General features: G+C 31.8%; 2 protein-coding genes across 2 annotated transcripts in view; both read right to left on the reverse strand.

Moving 5' to 3' along the window:
- Positions 1-22233, reverse strand: part of LOC120415444 (protein N-terminal asparagine amidohydrolase) — a 120046-nt gene that overhangs the window by 96843 nt on the left and 970 nt on the right. The window lies entirely within an intron of this gene.
- LOC120432012 (probable cytochrome P450 6a13) lies at positions 10133-18602 on the reverse strand. Its single transcript, XM_052708131.1, has 6 exons — positions 18236-18602; positions 17841-18171; positions 17580-17767; positions 17399-17526; positions 17250-17344; positions 10133-10759 (listed from the first exon to the last, which is right to left on the reverse strand). Exons 1-6 carry the CDS (start codon positions 18460-18462, stop codon positions 10199-10201), a joined length of 1530 nt encoding a protein of 509 aa, XP_052564091.1. The 5' UTR covers positions 18463-18602; the 3' UTR covers positions 10133-10198.

Here is a 22233-nt window from a genome sequence, read left to right on the forward strand (position 1 = left end):
TATATAAAAATTTGACTTTTTTTCAAAACCTCGCTCCACAAGCTGAATATTGTTCCTTGACCTATTTTAGGACTCTGGGCCAAATATGAGCAGAATCGGTCATCATTTACCCATTGATACTCGAAGGTGAAGTTTGTATGGGAAAAATCGAAAAAATGTATGGGAAACCCAAGTTTCTTACGGTTTGGTCTGCACGGTGCGCTACTTCCATCCAAACATTCTCAAAAGTGAGTTTCTTATTGAAAATTTAATGCTCTACAACTTTGTAGAACATACCAAAGCTGTAAAACTCGATCCTGAAAAGTTATTACTGATTTAAAAAAGTCATTTTTGTATGAAAAACATTTTTTTCGCCAACTTTAGGCTCGGGTATCAATGGGTTAATCACATTCAATTTCGCTCAAAATTTACACAGATGCTTAAAATAACCCAAAAATCTGTTTTCCGCTTGTGGAGCAGGGGATCATTTTTTCTGAGCACCCTAATGGACATTTGTCCTATAATTCTGTTCAAAGGGTGTTTTTCGGAATTGCAAAAAAAGTTGTACAAAACTTGATTTGTTATCACTCGTCGTATATACCCAACTCAGTGAACCTCGTTGGATAAATGTACGACTCGTGCTCAGAAAATCCTCTTTTTGTAACTTATTGCATGTATTTATTTTCGAAGATAAACACTTTTTTTCGGAATTTCGAGTACGTCACACAGTAAAAAACGTGTCAGAAAAATGTGTAATTTTACCTCTAAAATAGTAAATTTTCAGTCTAAATTGAGGATCAGGAAGGATAAGGCAATCATAATAAAGATAATATTACCCCTAACAAACTTTGTCCTAAGGGATACCTTTGGTCCCTGATTCTGGAATTCGAGGTTCATTTTTTGATATCTCGTTACGGTGGGGCGATACGACCTTTTCAATTATTGATAATTCGAAAAAGACGTGCTTTTCAATAATTTTCAGCTTCATTATTTGGGAATGTTGTCTCAAAGGGACTTTTATGTAAAATTAGACGTCCAATTTGATGGCGTGCTTAAAATTCCGAAAAATGCATTTTCATCGAAAAAATACATACAATGATAAAACCTATGCTATTTTTATTTAAAGATTTTAAAATTTGGGACTTGTCATTTTAAGGGAACTTTAATGTACTTTTCGAAACAGCAATAACTCAGAAATGTTGTTTTATTTACAAAAAATTACAAAAAATCATCATTTTAAAATTTGTTTACCCGGGCAGACGGTAATAACAAAATTCATGCCATTTCAATAACAATTACTGTTAAAATAACAGAAAGCGTTATGGAATCTTCTTGAAAAACCCATTTTTGCAGAAGGGTTTAATAACAGTTTTTGTTATCATAACAAAATTTGTTATTGGTCTGATATTGGTTGTCAGCCAAAACAACTTTTGAATAACATTTTTTGTTATGGAAGAATAACTCCAACTGTTATTAGGATGATCGGATTGGTTGTTAAATTAACAAAAAATAATAACAAAGATTTGTTCGAAGATAAACTAAAAATGTTATTAGTCTGTTATTACAATAACAATCCAATAACAAAAAAATCATAACGACGAATAACAAAATTTGTTATAAATAACATAAAATGTGATTGGCCTAGTATTTTCAAATATCAAAAAATGTTATTCCCAAGTTATTTCCGTCTGCTCGGGTATTGTATTTTTTTTTCGATAAAACATACGTTTTTAGAAACTTTGAGTACGCCATAAAAACGGGCATCCAATTTTACGTAAAAGTCCCTTTGACACAACATTTTCAAAACATCACCATTTTATACTGCAAATTATTGAAAAACGTATTTATTCGAATATTTATCATTGTACGGGTCGTACCGCCCCTCCGTCACAAGATATTGACAAATGGACCTCGGATTTTAAAATTTTGAATCGTAATTCCAATCAAACATAACTCACACAAACCTCAAGTAAAATTGTTTGCCAAAAAACCAATCAAGGACCCATCACGTTTTTTCGATTGCCCAGGAAAATTGCATAACCTGCACCTTTCTTCATCCCAAAACCTCAAGCAAATTACAACCTTTTTGGTCAATTGGGTTCGTCGATCCCATCTCCTCTTGCGGTCATGATTTACGAACTTTTGATGATCCATATTTAACCAGCACCCAACGACCTTCCCACTTTTACACCTCCAGAGTGCAGTGTTAATATCTGGGTCAACCAATTTCCGCAGTCCTGATCAAACCCAATAACGGAGCTCAAAACCACATTTTCCAATCCTGCTCAAGACCCCAAACAAGAAGTGCAACGGCCACGAGGGGGAAAAAAATGCAAATTCAGAACCAGAACCGGCGACGACCCCTCCCGGCCACAAGCTGAACTTCTGGTAGCCACTTGGTCTGTCGATAAACACCACTGCTGCTGACGGATTTGCGCCGAAGACGATCGAACTGGTCGTAACCGTCGTAAGCCGACGTGAGTAATGACTGACGGGATTGGGTTTTATGCTGTGGCCACCACACCATATGGGACGATATTTGCGAGATGCGGACTGCAGATAAGGTGCACCCGGAACGAACCGTTGCAGGAATGAGGGAAAAATTTGAAAAAGAGAGATTTTTTGTTGAGAACTAATGTTTAATGTTTAATGTTTAATGTTTAATGTTTAATGTTTAATGTTTAATGTTTAATGTTTAATGTTTAATGTTTAATGTTTAATGTTTAATGTTTAATGTTTAATGTTTAATGTTTAATGTTTAATGTTTAATGTTTAATGTTTAATGTTTAATGTTTAATGTTTAATGTTTAATGTTTAATGTTTAATGTTTAATGTTTAATGTTTAATGTTTAATGTTTAATGTTTAATGTTTAATGTTTAATGTTTAATGTTGAATGTTGAATGTTGAATGTTTAATGTTTAATGTTTAATGTTTAATGTTTAATGTTTAATGTTTAATGTTTAATGTTTAATGTTTAATGTTTAATGTTTAATGTTTAATGTTTAATGTTTAATGTTTAATGTTTAATGTTTAATGTTTAATGTTTAATGTTTAATGTTTAACGTTCAATGTTTAATGTTTAATGTTTAATGTTTAATGTTTAACGTTTAATGTTTAATGTTTAATGTTTAATGTTTAACGTTTAATGTTTAATGTTTAATGTTTAATGTTTAATGTTTAATGTTTAATGTTTAATGTATAATGTTGAATGTTGAATGTTGAATGTTTAATGTTTAATGTTTAATGTTTAATGTTGAATGTTTAATGTTTAATGTTTAATGTTTAATGTTTAATGTTTAATGTTTAATGTTTAATGTTTAATGTTTAATGTTTAATGTTTAATGTTTAATGTTTAATGTTTAATGTTTAATGTTTAATGTTTAATGTTTAATGTTTAATGTTTAATGTTTAATGTTTAATGTTTTATGTTTAATGTTTAATGTTTAATGTTTAATGTTTAATGTTTAATGTTTAATGTTTAATGTTTAATGTTTAATGTTTAATGTTTAATGTTTAATGTTTAATGTTTAATGTTTAATGTTTAATGTTTAATGTTTAATGTTTAATGTTTAATGTTTAATGTTTAATGTTTAATGTTTAATGTTTAATGTTTAATGTTTAATGTTTAATGTTTAATGTTTAATGTTTAATGTTTAATGTTTAATGTTTAATGTTTAATGTTTAATGTTTAATGTTTAATGTTTAATGTTTAATGTTTAATGTTTAATGTTTAATGTTTAATGTTTAATGTTTAATGTTTAATGTTTAATGTTTAATGTTTAATGTTTAATGTTTAATGTTTAATGTTTAATGTTTAATGTTTAATGTTTAATGTTTAATGTTTAATGTTTAATGTTTAATGTTTAATGTTTAATGTTTAATGTTTAATGTTTAATGTTTAATGTTTAATGTTTAATGTTTAATGTTTAATGTTTAATGTTTAATGTTTAATGTTTAATGTTTAATGTTTAATGTTTAATGTTTAATGTTTAATGTTTAATGTTTAATGTTTAATGTTTAATGTTTAATGTTTAATGTTTAATGTTTAATGTTTAATGTTTAATGTTTAATGTTTAATGTTTAATGTTTAATGTTTAATGTTTAATGTTTAATGTTTAATGTTTAATGTTTAATGTTTAATGTTTAATGTTTAATGTTTAATGTTTAATGTTTAATGTTTAATGTTTAATGTTTAATGTTTAATGTTTAATGTTTAATGTTTAATGTTTAATGTTTAATGTTTAATGTTTAATGTTTAATGTTTAATGTTTAATGTTTAATGTTTAATGTTTAATGTTTAATGTTTAATGTTTAATGTTTAATGTTTAATGTTTAATGTTTAATGTTTAATGTTTAATGTTTAATGTTTAATGTTTAATGTTTAATGTTTAATGTTTAATGTTTAATGTTTAATGTTTAATGTTTAATGTTTAATGTTTAATGTTTAATGTTTAATGTTTAATGTTTAATGTTTAATGTTTAATGTTTAATGTTTAATGTTTAATGTTTAATGTTTAATGTTTAATGTTTAATGTTTAATGTTTAATGTTTAATGTTTAATGTTTAATGTTTAATGTTTAATGTTTAATGTTTAATGTTTAATGTTTAATGTTTAATGTTTAATGTTTAATGTTTAATGTTTAATGTTTAATGTTTAATGTTTAATGTTTAATGTTTAATGTTTAATGTTTAATGTTTAATGTTTAATGTTTAATGTTTAATGTTTAATGTTTAATGTTTAATGTTATATGTTTACTTTATTTTTATTTTTTTTTGTTTTTTTTTATAATGAAGATGAATAAGAGAATTTCAAACTGTCCAAACAATTCCTCCACAAATCCACACAAATAAGTGACCCAATGATTGGCTTCCCCTATGGCCCCCAGTGAGAGATCTACTCCGTGACGGTTCAACGCCGGTGCCCTCTCGGAAGAAGCTATGCACTTCAGGACGGTTCATCCTTCTCGTATTGACATTACGCTACGATTCAGTCGCACATGAACTGAACTCATCCCAGTCGAAGAGTTTGCACGAAAATAACACCTTTCCAGAGAGACCACAAATGATTCCGAAATTGATTCGTATCTCTGCCGAGCAAATCGATACTTCGTGCTTGAGCTGGGCAGGTCTCTCGTCGGAACAGCACCGTTTTGGGTCATTACAGTTTTATTTTCCCCGGTGTAAATTACTCTGGCACTGTAATTTATACCATACACACTCGGTTTTTTTCTCGCGCTCGCTTGACGAATCCAGTCCATTTCTGAGGCGCGTCAAATTATCACCTCATTTGCAATTTCGGAATAATTTACTTTCCAGCCAAGGTTCAAGCCGAGACTTTCAAACTCTTCAAGTTGTTGTTGTTATCCATTCCATTTCAGCAAAACCCCAATTGAAGTTGCGTCGTAGAGGACGTCCCACACGCGGATTGGAGCTTGAAAATTATTCCAAGATTTTCTACTCGAGATATGCACATCTCCACGAGGCTGCCTGGAGAATTCCGTACTCACAAGCTGAGGATCCCCTCGACAAGGGGACCATAATCGAGGGTTAGAGTATTTGGGGGTGATTTTCAAAAAATAAAGTACATTGAACGTTAACGAGCAGAGCAAACAGAAGCTGTTCATATAACGAAGTTGACAAATGCTCCTCTCGAACTGTGAGTTATTCGAGATCAACTGACGCAGATTAGACGGTATGTCAGTTTGTCACTCAGCTGGAGGATGAATGTGTTTTAAGGCTACATTGTTGGAGTTAATGCAACGTTTAAAAAAATAGAAATGATCAGCTTATCAGATAATGAGCAAACTAAGTAACAACCATGGAAGTTTCAAAAAATATTGAATATAGGGTAATTCTCCGCCAACTCACACAGCAGTTGCCCCAACTCCTCTTCGATTTCCGTGAAACTTTGTCTTTATGAGTAATTTTTGTAATTTTTGATCACGAATCCGGGCTTCATTTTTCGATATCTCGTTCCGGAGGGGCGGTATGACCCATTCCATTTGTAAACAAAAAATACATGTTTTTTCAATAATTTTCATTAAAATATAGTTTTTTGGATCTTTTCAGTATACATAAAAATTCTCGGCATCAGCCATGCCAGATATACAAATAAATCTGTATTATACAGATTTTTTGATCCCAAAAATCACAAAAATCTGTATTTATAGATTTTTTTAAAATGATTTAATTTGAAAATTTCATTAATTTAGTAATTGAATTATGCTTTAATATGATTAAAAAGCTTAAATCTGTTGTGAAAAGTCTAAAAAAATCTTCTATGGCTTGGAATTTGACATGATACAGATAAAATACAGATTTATTTTTAAGAAAATACAGATTTCCCATAAAATAATCTGGCAACGTTGCTCGGCATTCTGGAAATTTTTGATTTTTTAAGTTTGCGAGCAAATAGCAAAAATCTGAACTTCGGATTTAGAATGGATAATCCATTAAATAGGTTAGATAGTTTTTGTTGATATTTTGATATTTTTCATTATATGAATTTAAGATCGCGGCGGGTGGTTAGCGGCTTCGGCTGCCGATCCCTAAGTTGCTATGGGGCGCGGGTTCGATTCCCGCCTTATCCTCCTGGCCTATCGGATGGGGAAGTAAAACGTCGGTCCATTTGCGTAAAAGAGGTTTTGGGTGACTCACCACACATAACCTATGGACGCCTAGAAATGAGCAGAACCTTGCAAAAGAGACCACAAAAGACCCGGGGTCGTTAAAGTGGATTGCTTTGCTTTTTTATGAATTTTAGATAAAATACAAAAAAATTAATAAATCAATCCTTGAATTTATTTGATTTATTGTATTTTATCTAAAATTTATGTAAAATTTAAATAAATTAAATTTAATTTAATCAATAAAAGTGCTGAATTAAAAAATATTACAAAATAATTAAAACAAGCTTAAAAAACAAATCGAATGCTTAACATTTTTAAAAGAAAATAAAACGGCCATACGTTATTTGAACAGAACAAATATCAAATAATACTTTAATAATACTTTAATACTTAAAAAAAGAATATTTTACCTCTGAATTTTTTAAAATAATAAAAAGGCCAAATATGTTTTTGAGTATTTGTTCCTCAACTCTGGCTTAAGTGCAGAGTGGCCACTTAAAATCCATTTTCGAATTCCTGACTTTTCCTGAACATCAAATAGTATGAATATCCACCCAAAAAATGATTGCGAAAGCTGTTTCTGAAAAAGTGAATATCCTACCACCGAACATAATTTCTAAATGAAAAATATGATGAATATAAAAAAATATTATAGATAGAATCTTTAAATCAAGTTAAAAAAAAAGTACTTGAGGCATAGAAGCACTCGAATTTGGACTTGCTCGAAATATCGAAGAACTCACGCAAATTATTTTTTCCAATTTTCCTTTCAAATGTTGTGCATCTGGGATTCAATGTAAAAAAATTATAATCATAAATTTGTCAGTTTTCCAAACCTTTCAATTTTATTTCAATTAAATATCCAGTTTAATAAGAATTTTACCACTAATTCATGAGAAATTATTGAAGCGACAAATTAATAAAAAAACGTCTCAAATTTTTTTTACAATGTTAATATTTTTTTTAAGTTTCAAAATCAAACAAGTTTTTCGATTGTTTTTCATTTAACACAAGAAACGTTTGGATTTCATTTGCTAGTCAAGTTTTTCCGATAATTGAAATTCAACATTTCGTTTAAAACAAAATTACCCAAACTCATTAAAAAGTTGCCCAAAAAGTTTGATTTGCGGCCAAAATTTGAAGTTCACATGAGTTTTGGCCAAACGGCCAAACATGAAAAATCGTTTGTCTAAAAATTAAGATATGAACTGAAAAAATACATGAATCAGTTGAATTTCTTAAATTTTTAAGTTTTTTTCAACATTTCAAACAGTAAGAACAGAAAATTTAATTTTTAAAATTGTTTTGTTTAAAATGCTTTCAATCAATTGATTCAAAATTAAAATCGACATAACCAATAATAATTGCTCAAAACGAATGAAGTGTAATTGGATTCTACACTTTTCCCGACTTTTTGACAAAAAATCACTTATTTTCATAAATTTCATTTATGGTACAGCTGCAATAATGTTTAAGGCAATTTGTGTTTCTTTTTATAAATTTAGAAAATTAGGTTGAAATTTAATATTTAATATTCTTTGAAGCCTAAAATGTGGTACAAAAATCAAAGCAGCCAGTCCTACTATGTTGGGTTTACCGCAGAGATGAATCTGTGGACGGCTCACATTTTACAAAATCCACAGGGGAGGAAGATGCGTGGACATACCGTACCAAACGCTTGATTTATTGTTTTGATTTTGCTTCGTTTTAATATAGAAAATTCAAGAAAACGTTCAATTATAGAATTCTATCACTTTTGAAACATTGAACGATCTGCAAAATGTTTCGAACATGAGGGATGACTAAAACGCAAACTTATTTTTTTTTTGTAATTTCTAAACAATTTCAACTGCATCTCATTTCACTTGAACTCATCATTTAATGGCAACCACTTCCGACATATTCACCATGAATCGATTTTACCAGTCCATTTTACCAGTGCGGTCTCGTGGCGCAGGGGTAGCGGCTTCGGCTGCCGATCCCGATGATGCTATGAGACGCGGGTTCGATTCCCGCCTTATCCACTGAGCTTCTATCGGATGGTGAAGTAAAACGTCGGTCCCGGTTTCTCCTGTCTCGTCAGAGGCGCTGGAGCAGAAATCCCACGTTAGAGGAAGGCCATGCCCCGGGGGGCGTAGTGCCAATAGTTTCGTTTTTTTTTTTTTCGATTTTACCAAAAAATTATGCATTTGTTCGGCTGCACGTGCGTTTCCATTTCCTGTCGGACGGCTCCAACCGGGGATGTGGCGTTGTCTTTTTCGGCATATTTAATTTATATATTATTGATTATTTTTCCATGTGCTGCGATTGAAAACGAAAAAAAATGCGGTGCAGTCCTGTTCCGATTCATTTTGTTGCTAGGCTTACTTTCTATCTGATTAATTTTGTGGTAGGGTAAAGTGTCATTTATTAGCAAATGAAAATGTTTGTTCAAAATGCCAATAAATCTCATAATAGACGTTATAATCCATGAAATGTGACAATTCTCTAAACAGTTGAACAATTGATAAATTACCCTATTTTTCATTTCTTTTGACTTCAACCGTTTGTTCCGGTATTCTGTTCTTTCTTGGCCATCGGAATTTGACACAAAAAAAAGGTTTCGGGACAATTTATTGACCACCGGGACCATCCGGGGTTAGCGGGAAAAGGATATGATTATTGTTTCTTCATCGATAAGACTCGACTCTTCAACGACTTGGCTTTATCGCATTTGCCGCCACCGTCGTACCTTCACGATCGTGGTTTTATTTCCTTCAATGTTCACTCATTCGGTTCTGTACCTTTATGGTTGTTTGTATTGGTTTGTTTGCTTTGCTTTTGTTTTAAACCTGATTCGTTCATTGACTTATTGCACTAGTCGATTGAAAAAGTAATTTTAACTAAAGTAATCTCTTCTTAAACATTTTATAAATACATCTAGCTTAAGTCTATTGACAGAATTAACTTACCTATAAACTAATCCAGCAAAGCTTAACTTTCCCAACACACTGTAAAACTAACCCACGACCTTCACTAGCACCAATAATTCACCAAGTATTAAACACTTGCATCCCCCTGCCAACGAGAATTGCACCCTTTTCCTCTGAAATCAGCTGTGCAGCGCATCAAAACACGTAAATTAGCACCTTTTCCTCTGTTATTCCTTGAACGTACTTCCGACAGTCTTCTTGTTGTTTTTCGTTTCTAAGAAGAAACTGCACCACCGCACCAATTCTGTCTTGTTGCCACTTTCCTTTTATTTTGGCACATTTGACATTTCGCGATACTTACCCAGCACTTACCACAGCAACAACAACAATAAACAAACCCACTGAAAAAGATACGCAGCAGAAGGAGAAAAGCTTTGGTAAGCTTCCGCACTGACATCTGGTGGAGGCTTGATGAAGCTTGAGCGCTTGTGCTATAATTTTATGGAGTGAAAGCTCTGCTACGGAGGAAACGATAAACTGTGGATGAGTCAACTGTGGTTTTTACTGTGGCTTCAAGATTGAATCAGAAATCTTAAAAAAAATAGTTTTAAGCTAACTTCTTTATTTTTTTAAAACATTGTATTCATAATAATTATACTTTTTCTCTCCTCTTGAAATCACCGCCTCTCAAACCGCACCGTCAACCCGTCCTTAGCCTGTACCAGCAGCGTTCGCGTGTCCAGTGCAAACGGTTTGTGGTTCGGCGAAACCGTCATCCGGAAGTTCAGCACCAGCTGAAGCAGCGCCACCTTCACCTGCGTCTGGGCAAATCTCATTCCCATGCACATCCGAGGACCCTCCCCAAACGGAAAGTAAACCATCTGGTTACCACGCGCAGCCTTCTCCTCCGGGCTGAACCGCTCCGGACGGAACTTTTCCGGCTCCGGATAGTACTTGGCGTCCATGTGGATGGCCAGCATGGGGATGAGGACCGGCGTTCCGGCCTTGAGCCACGTGCCCACGAGCTGGCCGTTGATTTCGCGCTTCAGGCTGTAGCTCTTGGTACACAGTTTGGTCATCGAAGCAAGCGGCGGGTTGATCCGGAGGCTTTCCTGGAGCGTCCAGTCCAGGTAGTCGATTTTTTGCATAACGTCGTAGGAGAGGGTGTCGTTGTTGGCCTCCATGGCGGCCTTGATCTCTTCGTAGAGCTTTTGCTGGACGTCTGGGTTGGCGGCCAACTGGAAATAAATTGAAACATTAAAATAATTGAACAAAATTGAGTTTAGTTGCCTAACTTTATAACACACAACAATGAAGCTTATTTTTCTGAGCAAAATAAAATTTGTTCGCGAATGAAAAGTTTAAAATAGGTTTATATATTAATTATTTAAATTTTGATTCAAAATCCTTATTGACAGAAAGTTTAGTTCATTGTTGGACAGCTCGTTTTATGAATTAAATTATATTTAAAACATATTATATATTTTTTATTTAAATTAAAAAATATGAGCAATAGTTCGCTTTTTAATCCATATTTTTTTTTTCTTAATGAAAATGGAAAAGAATTAGGTTGTTGAAAGTAAACAATTAAATTTCTATTATGCAAACTATCAAATTGTGCACAGTAAATTTTGGATTGTTATTTCAGTAAAATAAATAACAGAATGCGATTTTTGCTGAAATTAGGCAGTGAACAAAAACATTGCTGAAAAATCAGTAACTGCAAATCTGTCAGACGGAAATGTCACTTATGACTTATTGTTTGGATGCTGCCGAGAGAAAATCCATTTCAAATGAGTTGTGTTTTTTTTAAATTTTGTATCATGATCTTTAGAAACAAAGGTAAGAACAATATGAATAACAAATGCCTTAATGCTAACCACCTGTTTTTTTAGGTTTAGAGGATTAATGAAATAAATGTATAAATAACAGTACTGGAAACATTTTAAATGGCAAGCAAAATAATTTTTTTATAGTTGAAATACCAGTAATGATTGCTGAATCTTCAGCATATTATCTGTCAAAGTGACTCAAGAAAATTACTGAAATTTCAGCAAAATAATTTGACATTTTTGGGTGAAATTTCAATTGTTTGGCAAATTGTTAACAGAAAATTTCAGTAAACTGTCTGTCAAAGTGACAAATGTCAGTTAACTGAGAATTCAGTAAAATCTAACTTTGATGAATATCAGCGAAACAAATTGGTGTGTATGGAATTATGGCCGATTTCCTAATCAGAGATCGTTCCCTAATAAATGTCATAAGTTTTTGAAATATTTTGACAAGAGCAATTTGTCACGAGAACCGGAAATGGAATTTATTTGTATTTTTAAATTTAGATGAAACTTTTTGGAGGGCTTTCCAATGACTAAATAACTCAATTTTTCAAAAATAAATTTGATTTTTAGAATAGAGAATTTGCAGCAAAGCTAAAAGACACGTGTCGCCACCTATGAACAAATAGCGTAAACCTATGATTTTTAGAAAAAATGTGTTTTTTCCTTCCTAATCAACATTTTTGTAAAACTTATGCCGGATTCGAATGAGAAAAATTATTTCCAACAATTTGGTGTATAACTTTCCAATATTTGTTTGATTTTTCTATGAGAAAACTGTAAATTTAGAAAAAGATAGTAATTTGGACTATTTGGCAAGAAAATCTGTCAAAAATCAATAAAAATTGTTGAATATACGTTAACACATCTGTTATCAACTATATAACTGGTAATTTCCTGGATATATACAGGGAAACTAATTTTTTCGTGTTCCAAAACATGTTTTTTAAAGAAAAAGGTCACAAATTTTTGCGCGCCCAAAAGTTGATGTTCATTATTTTAAAGCAAAAAATTTTTCTCGTCTTTTGCAACCAGTTTCATTAAGATTGATGCAGGGAATCATGAGAAATAAGCGATTTTGTTCTTCAATACAGCAGAAAGGAATACGATTTTTGGCAAGTAACCTCATTTTGGCGCCACCTACATTTGAAACACAGTCGCGCTGCAAAACCTCAATAATTCATGATTATTCCAATACATAATTAATATATGTACACTCAAAAAAAAAAAAAAAAAAAAAAAAAACAATACAATTTGAAAGATGAATCTACAATTGAAATACTCATCATATTTTTGAAACAGCTTCCATGAGGGTCTAGTTCTGGAAAAAAAACAGATAGCTGAACATGTTAAGAACATTTAGATATTGAAAATCGGAGAAATAGTTGCCGAGCATAGCATAGAATTAAAATTGATAAAATTGAATTTTTGTGAATGTTTTCCAATCATTTTTACAGTTATTTTTAACATGATTTTTCTGATTTTTCAACTAACGAAAACATTAGAAATCTTTGTAAAACTTTCCCATATCTCGAATAAAAATATTAAAAAAAAATATCTAGCCTGGCATTTAAAAAGAGTTCAGAATAGAATTTTAACTTTTGAACATCATTTTTGTTTTTTTAGAGTACGTTTTGTATTTTTTGAAAAATCTTATAAATTTATCTGATTTTTTGTCCGTACTTGTCTGTGGCTCAAAAGTAGCTTGTTTTGGTCCCCAGAAACACATTAGAAAAGGATTTTGGGAATTTAACCTTTTAACGCTGAAGATACCAAAACCGAGCAGAAAATCTCTTCCTGAGATAAACATTTTAGAATATTTTAAGTAAAAAAACAAAATTAATAATTTTATGGAATCCATCAATTTTGTACAGTACAAAAAAATAAAAATGCTCAATTTACGATTTAAAAAAAAACAAATTTGTACATTCCACAATTTAGGATAATTTTCTTTAAGTAACCATTCATTCAATTAAAATGTTAATTATAAATAATTGTTTTAAAAAGTTTACTTTTTTAAACTGCTCGATGAAATTTTTTGAGAATGATTTTCATGTTCGAACCTAAATTTGAAAAGGCTTATACATGTTACAATTTGGCTTATACATGTTAAAATTTGGTAAATTGATCTTGAAAACGCTTCTCTTTTACAAGATACTTACTGAACGAATTTTCGGACCATCTGTACGGATTTGAAGTTGGCAGGATTTTTGTAAGGATTTTTTCGTATAATACGGGTTCGTAGGGAATTACACGGAAAGGAGTTCCATCTTAAATTTAACAATTCAAATTAGCTGGCTTCAAATTGGTGGAACAGTGATTTTTTTGGTTAAATTAGCTAAAATTACAGGTAAATTTATCAACTTGGGATTGGTGAAACAGCTAACCCTGATTGCTGATTTGCTATCCAAAACTGACAGCGCAAATCAAAATGACAGGAGAGATTTCACCAAAAATAATGGTGTTTCAGCACAATTTTGCCTACTTTTTACCGAAAAACTAGCTGGAACCGGCAGCATGGATTTTTTGACAGATCATCAGTTCGAGACCAACACAAAGCAAGAGAACGTCTCGTATCGTGTTTGATCCTGTTTAAGCCGCTCAGTACGCGGAGTTTTGTGACGATTCTGTGTTTGAAAGTCGAAAGTGCAAGTGCCATGGTGGTGCCTGAGTGAATGGATTAAAAGCCAGTAAGACTTTCTGCGGGCTGAGATCTTCAGTTGATTAGGTGAGAAGTTTTTTTTTTGTGTTGAGGGAAAGAGGTTAGAAGTTGAGCCTCTAATTTTTGTTTGGACGATTGGTGGCATCCCTTTGTCGTGAACCCTTTGGCGGGGGAGGTGGAGGCTGGCGTTTGTCCACACTCCACTTTTTTTTGTATGGACATCTGTCTACGTGGGGGGAGGCTGCGGGTACAGAGTGTCTAGATATAGACTGGCCAATGTTTGACAGATCCGTACGACAGGGCACTTTATGCATTTGAAGCACATCAAAAAATAGAGTTAAATAATGTTAAATTACTTTAAATTAAGTGAAAGTTAATTTGAATTACATTTGGTTGAATTTAGAAAAAAGTAGAATTCAGTTAAATTAAGTTAAATTGATTAAATTTTGTTAAAATCAGTAAAATTTAGATAAATTTAATTAAATTTAGTTAAATTATGATTAATTAAGTAAAATTTAGCTAAATTAGGTAAAATTAAGTTAAATTAAGTTGAATTAAGTTAAATTAAGTTAAATTAAGTTAAATTAAGTTAAATTAAGTTAAATTAAGTTAAATTAAGTTAAATTAAGTTAAATTAAGTTAAATTAAGTTAAATTAAGTTAAATTAAGTTAAATTAAGTTAAATTAAGTTAAATTAAGTTACATTAAGTTAAATTAAGTTAAATTAAGTTAAATTAAGTTAAATTAAGTTAAATTAAGTTAAATTAAGTTAAATTAAGTTAAATTAAGTTAAATTAAGTTAAATTAAGTTAAATTAAGTTAAATTACGTTAAATTAAGTTGAATTCAGTTAAATTCAGTTAAATTCAGTTAAATTCAGTTAAATTAAGTTAAATTAAGTTGAATTAAGGTAAATTCAGTTAAATTAAGTTAACTTAAAGTCAATTATGTTAAATTAAGTTAAATTAAGTTAAATTAAGTTAAATTAAGTTAAATTAAGTTAAATTAAGTTAAATTAAGTTAAATTAAGTTAAATTCAGTTAAATTCAGTTAAATTCAGTTAAATTAAGTTAAATTAAGTTTAATTAAGTTAAATTCAGTTATATTAAGTTCAATTAAGTTGAATTAAGGTAAATTAAGTTAAATTAAGTTAAATCAAGTTAAATTAAGTTAAATTCAGTTAAATTCAGTTAAATTCAGTTAAATTAAGTTGAAATAAGTTTAATTAAGTTAAATTCAGTTATATTAAGTTCAATTAAGTTGAATTAGGGTAAATTAAGTTAAATTAAGTAAAATAAAGTTAAATTAAGTTAAATTAAGTTCAATTAGTGTCAAAAATGTTGGCCCCGGACTAACCTAAAAAGGTTAGGTCGTTAGCTCAGTCCAGGTGCAGGAGTCGTCTCCCTGGGTCCTGTCTCGGTGGAATCGCTGGTAGGCAGTTGGACTCACAATCCAAAGGTCATCAGTTCGAATCCCGGGGTGGATGGAAGCTAAGGTGTAAAAAGAGGTTTGCAATTGCCTCAACAATCAAGCCTTCGAACACCTAGTTTCGAGTAGGAATCTCGCAACCGAGAACGCCAAGGCAATGCTGTAGAGCGAATAATTTGATTTTTTTTAAGTTCAATTAGGTTGAATTAAGGTAAATTAAGTTAAATTAAGTAAAATTATGTTAAATTAAGTTGAATTAAATAAAATTAAGTTAAAGTAAGATAAATTAAGTTGAATTTTTTTATTTTTGTATTTTTGTATTTTTGTATTTTTGTATTATTGTATTTTTGTATTTTTGTATTTTTGTATTTTTGTATTTTTGTATTTTTGTATTTTTGTATTTTTGTATTTTTGTATTTTTGTATTTTTGTATTTTTGTATTTTTGTATTTTTGTATTTTTGTATTTTTGTATTTTTGTATTTTTGTATTTTTGTATTTTTGTATTTTTGTATAACTGTATTTAATTTTTTTTTAATTTGTCAATAGAATATCGCAACAAAGCCGTACTATTAGGATGATCAACTATAACGTAGTTTAAAAAGCCTGGAAACTATTGAAACATCCAAAGAACTTACTCTACCAAAAAACGTACCAAGAATAGCGGAAAATCATGCTACACCAGCAAAAAGTGTTTTTGAAAATTAAAAAACAACTTTACAGGCCGCAAGGGATTTTTAAAATGATTTCAAAATTACCAGTTAAAACAGTCGAAAAATTAGCTGGACTTACCGAAAAACGAAGCAAGAACAAAAAAGAAACGAGCTAAATCAGCCAAAAGGCTGGGTGAATAATGCGTGCTTTGCAGGCAGCAACGGAGGCTTTTGAAAGAAAACTTGTAGAAATAGTGGAAAAATTAGCTATTTCAACCAAAACACCTACCAAGAATAGTGGCAAAGTTAGCTAAACTAGCTAAAAAGATGTGTGAAAATACCTGGCTTCGCAGCCATCAATGGAAAATTTTGAGAATGATTCCAAAAAAACTAGTTGAAACAGCCTAAAAACACGCTGGGCTAACTATAAAACTTCCTAGAATACCATAAAATCTAGCTAAAATAGCTAACAGACTTTCTCAAAACATACAGCTTTTTAGACTGACAGCATTTTTCCAGCTTGCAAATTAGTAAAATTTACTAAAAATTTAGCTGGATTTATCATTTTTAGGACCTGGATCCAGCTGTCAAATCCAGGATTTATTTTTAGGATTTCCAGCTAAAAAAATTGGTGGTTGAAAAAACAACCAATTTTTTTAGGATTTTTAACCGAAATTTAGTAAGATTCACGATAAACCTTCTTTCCGTGTAGATGACAAAAAAACACTTACATTAATTTTTTTTTGCTATTATAAATACAGTGCCATCCCGATTTTGGCAACACAACTTTTTGCAATATTTTCTCTCGCTCAAATTGTGATCTAATAAAAACTCCAGAACTGTTTTTTTTTGCAAATTACTTGAAAAAAAGCCGCATTAAAAAAAAATTGGATGGATGAAAAAAAACAAGGACTTTTGATTTCCAATAAGTTTAGAGTATTTTTTTTAACTGATCAAAAGCTTTTCATAATCTCAATCGACGATAAGCGATATCTGATATCCAAGCAAAATATTGTAGGTTGTGGATACCTCACAGTTTTATATATTTAAAGTTACAAATTCCAAAACAAAATTAAATAATTTCCCAACAGTGTACAGATTTTGGTTCAAAAAGAGTTGCTAGCCTTAAACACACAGTATAATTATTACTTACATTGTAAATAAGGAATCCCAACGTAGTGCTAGAGGTTTCAAACCCTTCAGTGAAGAATGCCAACGAATGACCCGCAATAACTTCCTCAGTGAGTTCTGAAATAGGTGTTCGTGATGATTTAATTTTTATTTTTTATTTCATCACCTTACCAGTTTTAGTCTTCAAATTCAGCAACGACTGCAGCTGATCCTCCCGTTGAACCGGCTTCGCGCGTCGTTCCGCCAGCAGTTTGGACACCATGTTCCTCATCCAGTCGTTGACTTCCGTTGGTACGAATCTGGAAAGATTCCGTCAGAACAAAACCTTTCAAAATTCTAAAGTTTTACTCACGGAACTGGTAGAACGTGCGTCACCGCCGGCAGAAACATCATCAGCATGAATTTGATCCCAGCCAGGAAGGTCGGCTGGAACACCTTCTTGCCCATCTCACGCCACTCGCTCTTCGGATTGTCGAAACATTCCGCGTCCAAGCTGAATGCACACCCGGCCACATTCTGCGTCGTGAATGCAGCCGATATCTGGAGGGACAGTTTGGAAGATTAAAATTCAATCACGGAATCTTATCGCCGAAAGTTGCGTTATCTCGCTTACCGACTTTGCCTCCACGTCTTTGCCCAGCTGGCGCCCAACGTACTCCACAAACTGCTTGCTGACCTGTTCCATCATCGGGAAGAGCTGCTTCATCTTGCTCGTGGTGAAGATCGGCGTCAGCAGCTGGCGGGACGTCTTCCAGCGTTCTCCGGTCACCATGAAGGGATTGTGCGCTAGCAGCGGGTCCACCTTCTCATCCAGCGGGAAGTCGTTCGCCGCAAAGCTGCCAAAGTCCTTGACCAGCACGCTCTTGATCATGTCCGGGTCACGCAGCATGACCGCCGGCTTGAACACCTTGAAGTACCCGATGAAGGGTTCGTTGGGGAACTTCCTGACAAAAAGGGGAAAACATCTCGTCAACCAGGCAGGACACCGTTGAATCCCAAGCAACTCACTTGTACCACTCCTCGCACAGTTGACCGATGTGCTTCTTCATGGTCAGGGTAGATCCCAGATTGCCCGTAAGCAGGGAGGGCTTCGGTCCGGGGACATTTTCTCGCTGCCAGTGGCGGAAGTTGTACTTGAACAGGGCTAGGACCAGAAGCCCAACAAACACCACCAGCGCGAACACCATCGGCTTGGTGTACGCCAGGCCCAGCAGGAAGGTCGCGGTCACAATCATCTTTGCCGGCTGATAAAAACAAACTGATTCGGAGTGGCACGCGGATGATACGATTTTATACGAAGTTTGTGGACGCAGCCGATGATAACGAAAAAAGTGCAATTCATTTGCTTCGAAATTTGTTAATAATTGATCCACGTTACGAAGCTGTTATCGCGATGTGGTTGATATCTTCCCGAATAGGGAAGGTTTTAGAAAAAAAGTGCAAGCTATGGACTTTGAGTTTAGATTGTAAAAAGGTTAACCTGCAGAATTTAGGTTAATAGTACAGTCAAGACTCGATTACCAAATCCGAATAATAATCGAATTATTTTTAAAATCAATTTTGAGTTTTGCGACTTCTAAAAGTCAAATACGTTACCAAATGCCTTTTGTAAATATTTCATCACCTCCATTTTGGGGTCATATTTGAGCTCGACGACCCAAAACAAGAAAGTTTTTCCTCGTTTAATCCGAAGATTCGATTATCCGAATTAAAAATTTTCCGAGGACTCCGGATGATCGAGTCTGGACTGTATTTTGATATCAAGATAGCAAAATTGAGAATCTCCAAATTTGTTCACGCAATCTAAGAGTGACCTGCGAGGTTAATCGGCTCAATAGAGATGGTAACAATCAGAGACAATCGAGCAATTCTTTACAAGTTACTATGAGTTGAACTCATAGCTGTGATTTTACTTTCATGAAGATTGGTTTTGTTGTCTGTGGTATGCTATGGTTATGATTTTTAAGGTAATCAAAGTAGTAATAAAATTAGCATAGAAATTCATACTGTTTGCCAGTTAGGCCGTTGCAGATATTTTTTGAAGTTTATGTCCCTCGACTCTGACCAAAGTCGAGGAGGGTGAGGGGGGCAAAAAAATAAAAAAGTATAAAAATTGAAATTACGAGCCATAGTTTCAACATTTTAATGAAAAAAGTGTTTTAAAATGCATTATACACCTGTCCAGTTGTTTTGTCATCATTGGTTTCCAAAATATCTAAGTATTGACGAAAATTTTATTTTTTGCGAAAAATAAAATTTTTGCCGTGCTGTACATTGGAATTTCATAAAAATTCAAAACATTTTTAAACAAGCCCAAACATGCTAAATATGATAATCAATGCAGAAAAATGCATTTTAGAATGTTTTCAGTTGATTAGACTTCTATTTTCATGAAAATTTTGAAGATTTTTGGAAAAATATTTTTTTGCCCTCTGATTTTTCAGACCAATTTTGAAGGGGGGGGCGACATAAACTTTGAAAAGTATTTGCAACGGCCTTATAACATTTTGTGAAAAGATTGGCACTTTTATCAAAATTTCCTATCTATCTGCTATATTGTGACATTTCCTATTTTTTACAACATATGTGTCACAAGATAGTACACAAGCGACGAATTGGCATAGAACGTAATCGACAATTTTGATAACAACGAAACCTGGTTAAGTTTTTCGGTACCAAGCTAAGGTCCAAATAGTGTGTATAGTTTGATAAATTTTATGAATAACCACGATCCCTGAATAAACCATTTGGGGGTAGTTACAGAGAAAAACAGATTTTAACATAATTTAAATTTTTAGAAACTTTATCACAACAACCAGCAGTCCGATCAACAGAGTTAACAAAATAATAAAATATTTTTGTAGTTTTATAAAGTTTTTCTAAATTGCAAATAACTGAATATTTTTCTTACAATTTCCCTTTAAAATGTCTGGTACTTGAAAACAGTGCACATTATCAAAGAATGTGAAGAGATAAATTGTAAATTTGATTTGAAAGTGAAAAAAAATGGTTTGACAGTATTTAATTTTTTCAAATTACCATTTTTTTTCAACAATTCATAATTTCGGTACACTATCATAATCTTTGCCTATTTTAGTCAAAACTTTGAAATGTAAAAATTGTATTTTGGGAATTAAACTATTAGTGATTTTAAGTCAAGTATTTTTTTTCTGAAAAGTCTCAATCATAATCATAGGGAATGCAGGAACGAATACAAATAAATACAATGAAACGTCGATTTGCGAAAACGTAGAGAACTACTCAGTCGTAAAAATACTGATTTCTACACATGGATTTTGAAAATTGTATATTATAATTTTTAAAACAAAAACGATAGATTGGCGAGTGTCATCACAAATTCCAAATTCTAGAGCTCAAATTTCACAGGCATGAAACTTGGTGAGCAAACAATTAAAAAAAAATGTTTATAACTAAAAATCTTTTAATAAGCACTTTTCTGTTTGTAGCATTTTGTGATACTATGTTGAAAATTTAAAATACTACGCTTCGTTGAATATATCCCGATGATTTTTTTTAAATACCTTGAACCTTTATCTTAAAATCAACAGAACGAAGAACGAAGATTTGCATCAAATCATATTCAATTTTAAAATCATCGAAAAATATTTCAATCAAACTATAAATAATAATATGTACTGAGAGTTGAAATAGTGCTTTAAAGTTTTTTCAAACTTAACTTATATATTCAGTTCGTGATTTCGGACGTGGGATTAACTAGTTAGAAAGAACTATTGCTAGATATGTAAATAATGCAAAAAGCTTATATTTTGGAAAATTTTATTTTCGAGGAATTACATATTGGTTGAAAGTTACAGCCATTTTTAAGGGAAAAATTATGCAATTTAAAAATTTTATTACAATAATTCTAGGCCAACCAAGAATTCCTATAAATCGGGAATTTTCTATTTTGTTCCGGTTTTCCCGTTTTCAATTTAAAAATATTTTGGTCTTAGAATTCAGATTAGCTGAAACAATTGAATTCTTAGTAATCGATAGGAATTTTAATACGTAGTTTTTTTTTTGCTGGACATTAAAAGCATTGGCTTATTAAGTAAAATCGTTGAAATTCTAGTGTACAGATCCGAAAAATGCCCAGCTCTTCAAATATTTTCTTTGTAATTTGATTGTTTTTTATTTCTTTTAATATTGGGTATTATATTTAAGTAAATAAATGTTTTTAAATATGAAATATTTTTGCAAATTTTATCGTTTTCCTAAGATACCGGCTTCAGGGGTGAATTAGAACAGATGTTTCTGATTGATTTCAGTTAAAACGAGAACAGAAATACAAAACTAGTACATTTTCAAATTCAATGTTGTAAAATCTACTGCTTCTGTTGTCCTGGTTTGCCCCAGTTGGCGGTAGTGACTTAATTGGAGATTTTAAAAATAATATGAAAAATAAATACCTAATTGCGTGGCATTTTAGAATAAAGCCGTTTTTTGATCGGTTCTTGGTTAATTTATCAACTATCAATTTCAAAAATGCTTTAAATTGTTCACATTTTACAAAGAAGTGTTGGACGTCGTAATGGCTGTTACGACATAATGAAAACTTATCCAAGAATTAAGGTTGATTTAAAATCCAAATAGTTAAGAAAAAAGTTGCCACCCTAAGAAGAGGCGATCTAGCATCACAAACGCTGAAAAATCTTAGCGGTAATTTTCTAATTTTCAACTTACAACTTTGGATTTTCTAAAATACCCCAATTATGAACCACCTCCATCCCATTTGCAACTCCTCCAGAAAAACTTCAAATTTTCACATTTTTGCAATTAGTGTTCATATGCGTTGAAGTCTAGTAAAAATAACTAATAAAAAACATCCAAAATCCTATCTTGTATTGAAACAAAACATTGTATATTTTTTGTTAGAAATTCCAAAAATGTGCAAGCAAAATCAAATTATTTTGAAGGTTATGTCATGAATCTCGCTTTCATTACCTTAGATCCTTCGATCGTACTTTGGCCCAGTTTACACTCGT

This window comes from Culex pipiens, chromosome 2 (genome assembly GCF_016801865.2).
Source record: "Culex pipiens pallens isolate TS chromosome 2, TS_CPP_V2, whole genome shotgun sequence".
Lineage (NCBI taxonomy): Eukaryota > Metazoa > Arthropoda > Insecta > Diptera > Culicidae > Culex > Culex pipiens.

What these genes read in the sequence shown, in the direction of transcription:
- LOC120432012 (XM_052708131.1), bottom strand. Translation starts at nt 18,462, where the DNA reads ATGATTGTGACCGCGACCTTCCTGCTGGGCCTGGCGTACACCAAGCCG. An exon ending in CTGTGCGAGGAGTGGTACAA is followed by an intron (nt 18,172 to 18,235) that starts GTGAGTTGCTTG and finishes CCTTTTTGTCAG; the next exon opens with GAAGTTCCCCAACGAACCCT. An exon ending in ACGCACGTTCTACCAGTTCC is followed by an intron (nt 17,527 to 17,579) that starts GTGAGTAAAACT and finishes GAATCTTTCCAG; the next exon opens with ATTCGTACCAACGGAAGTCA.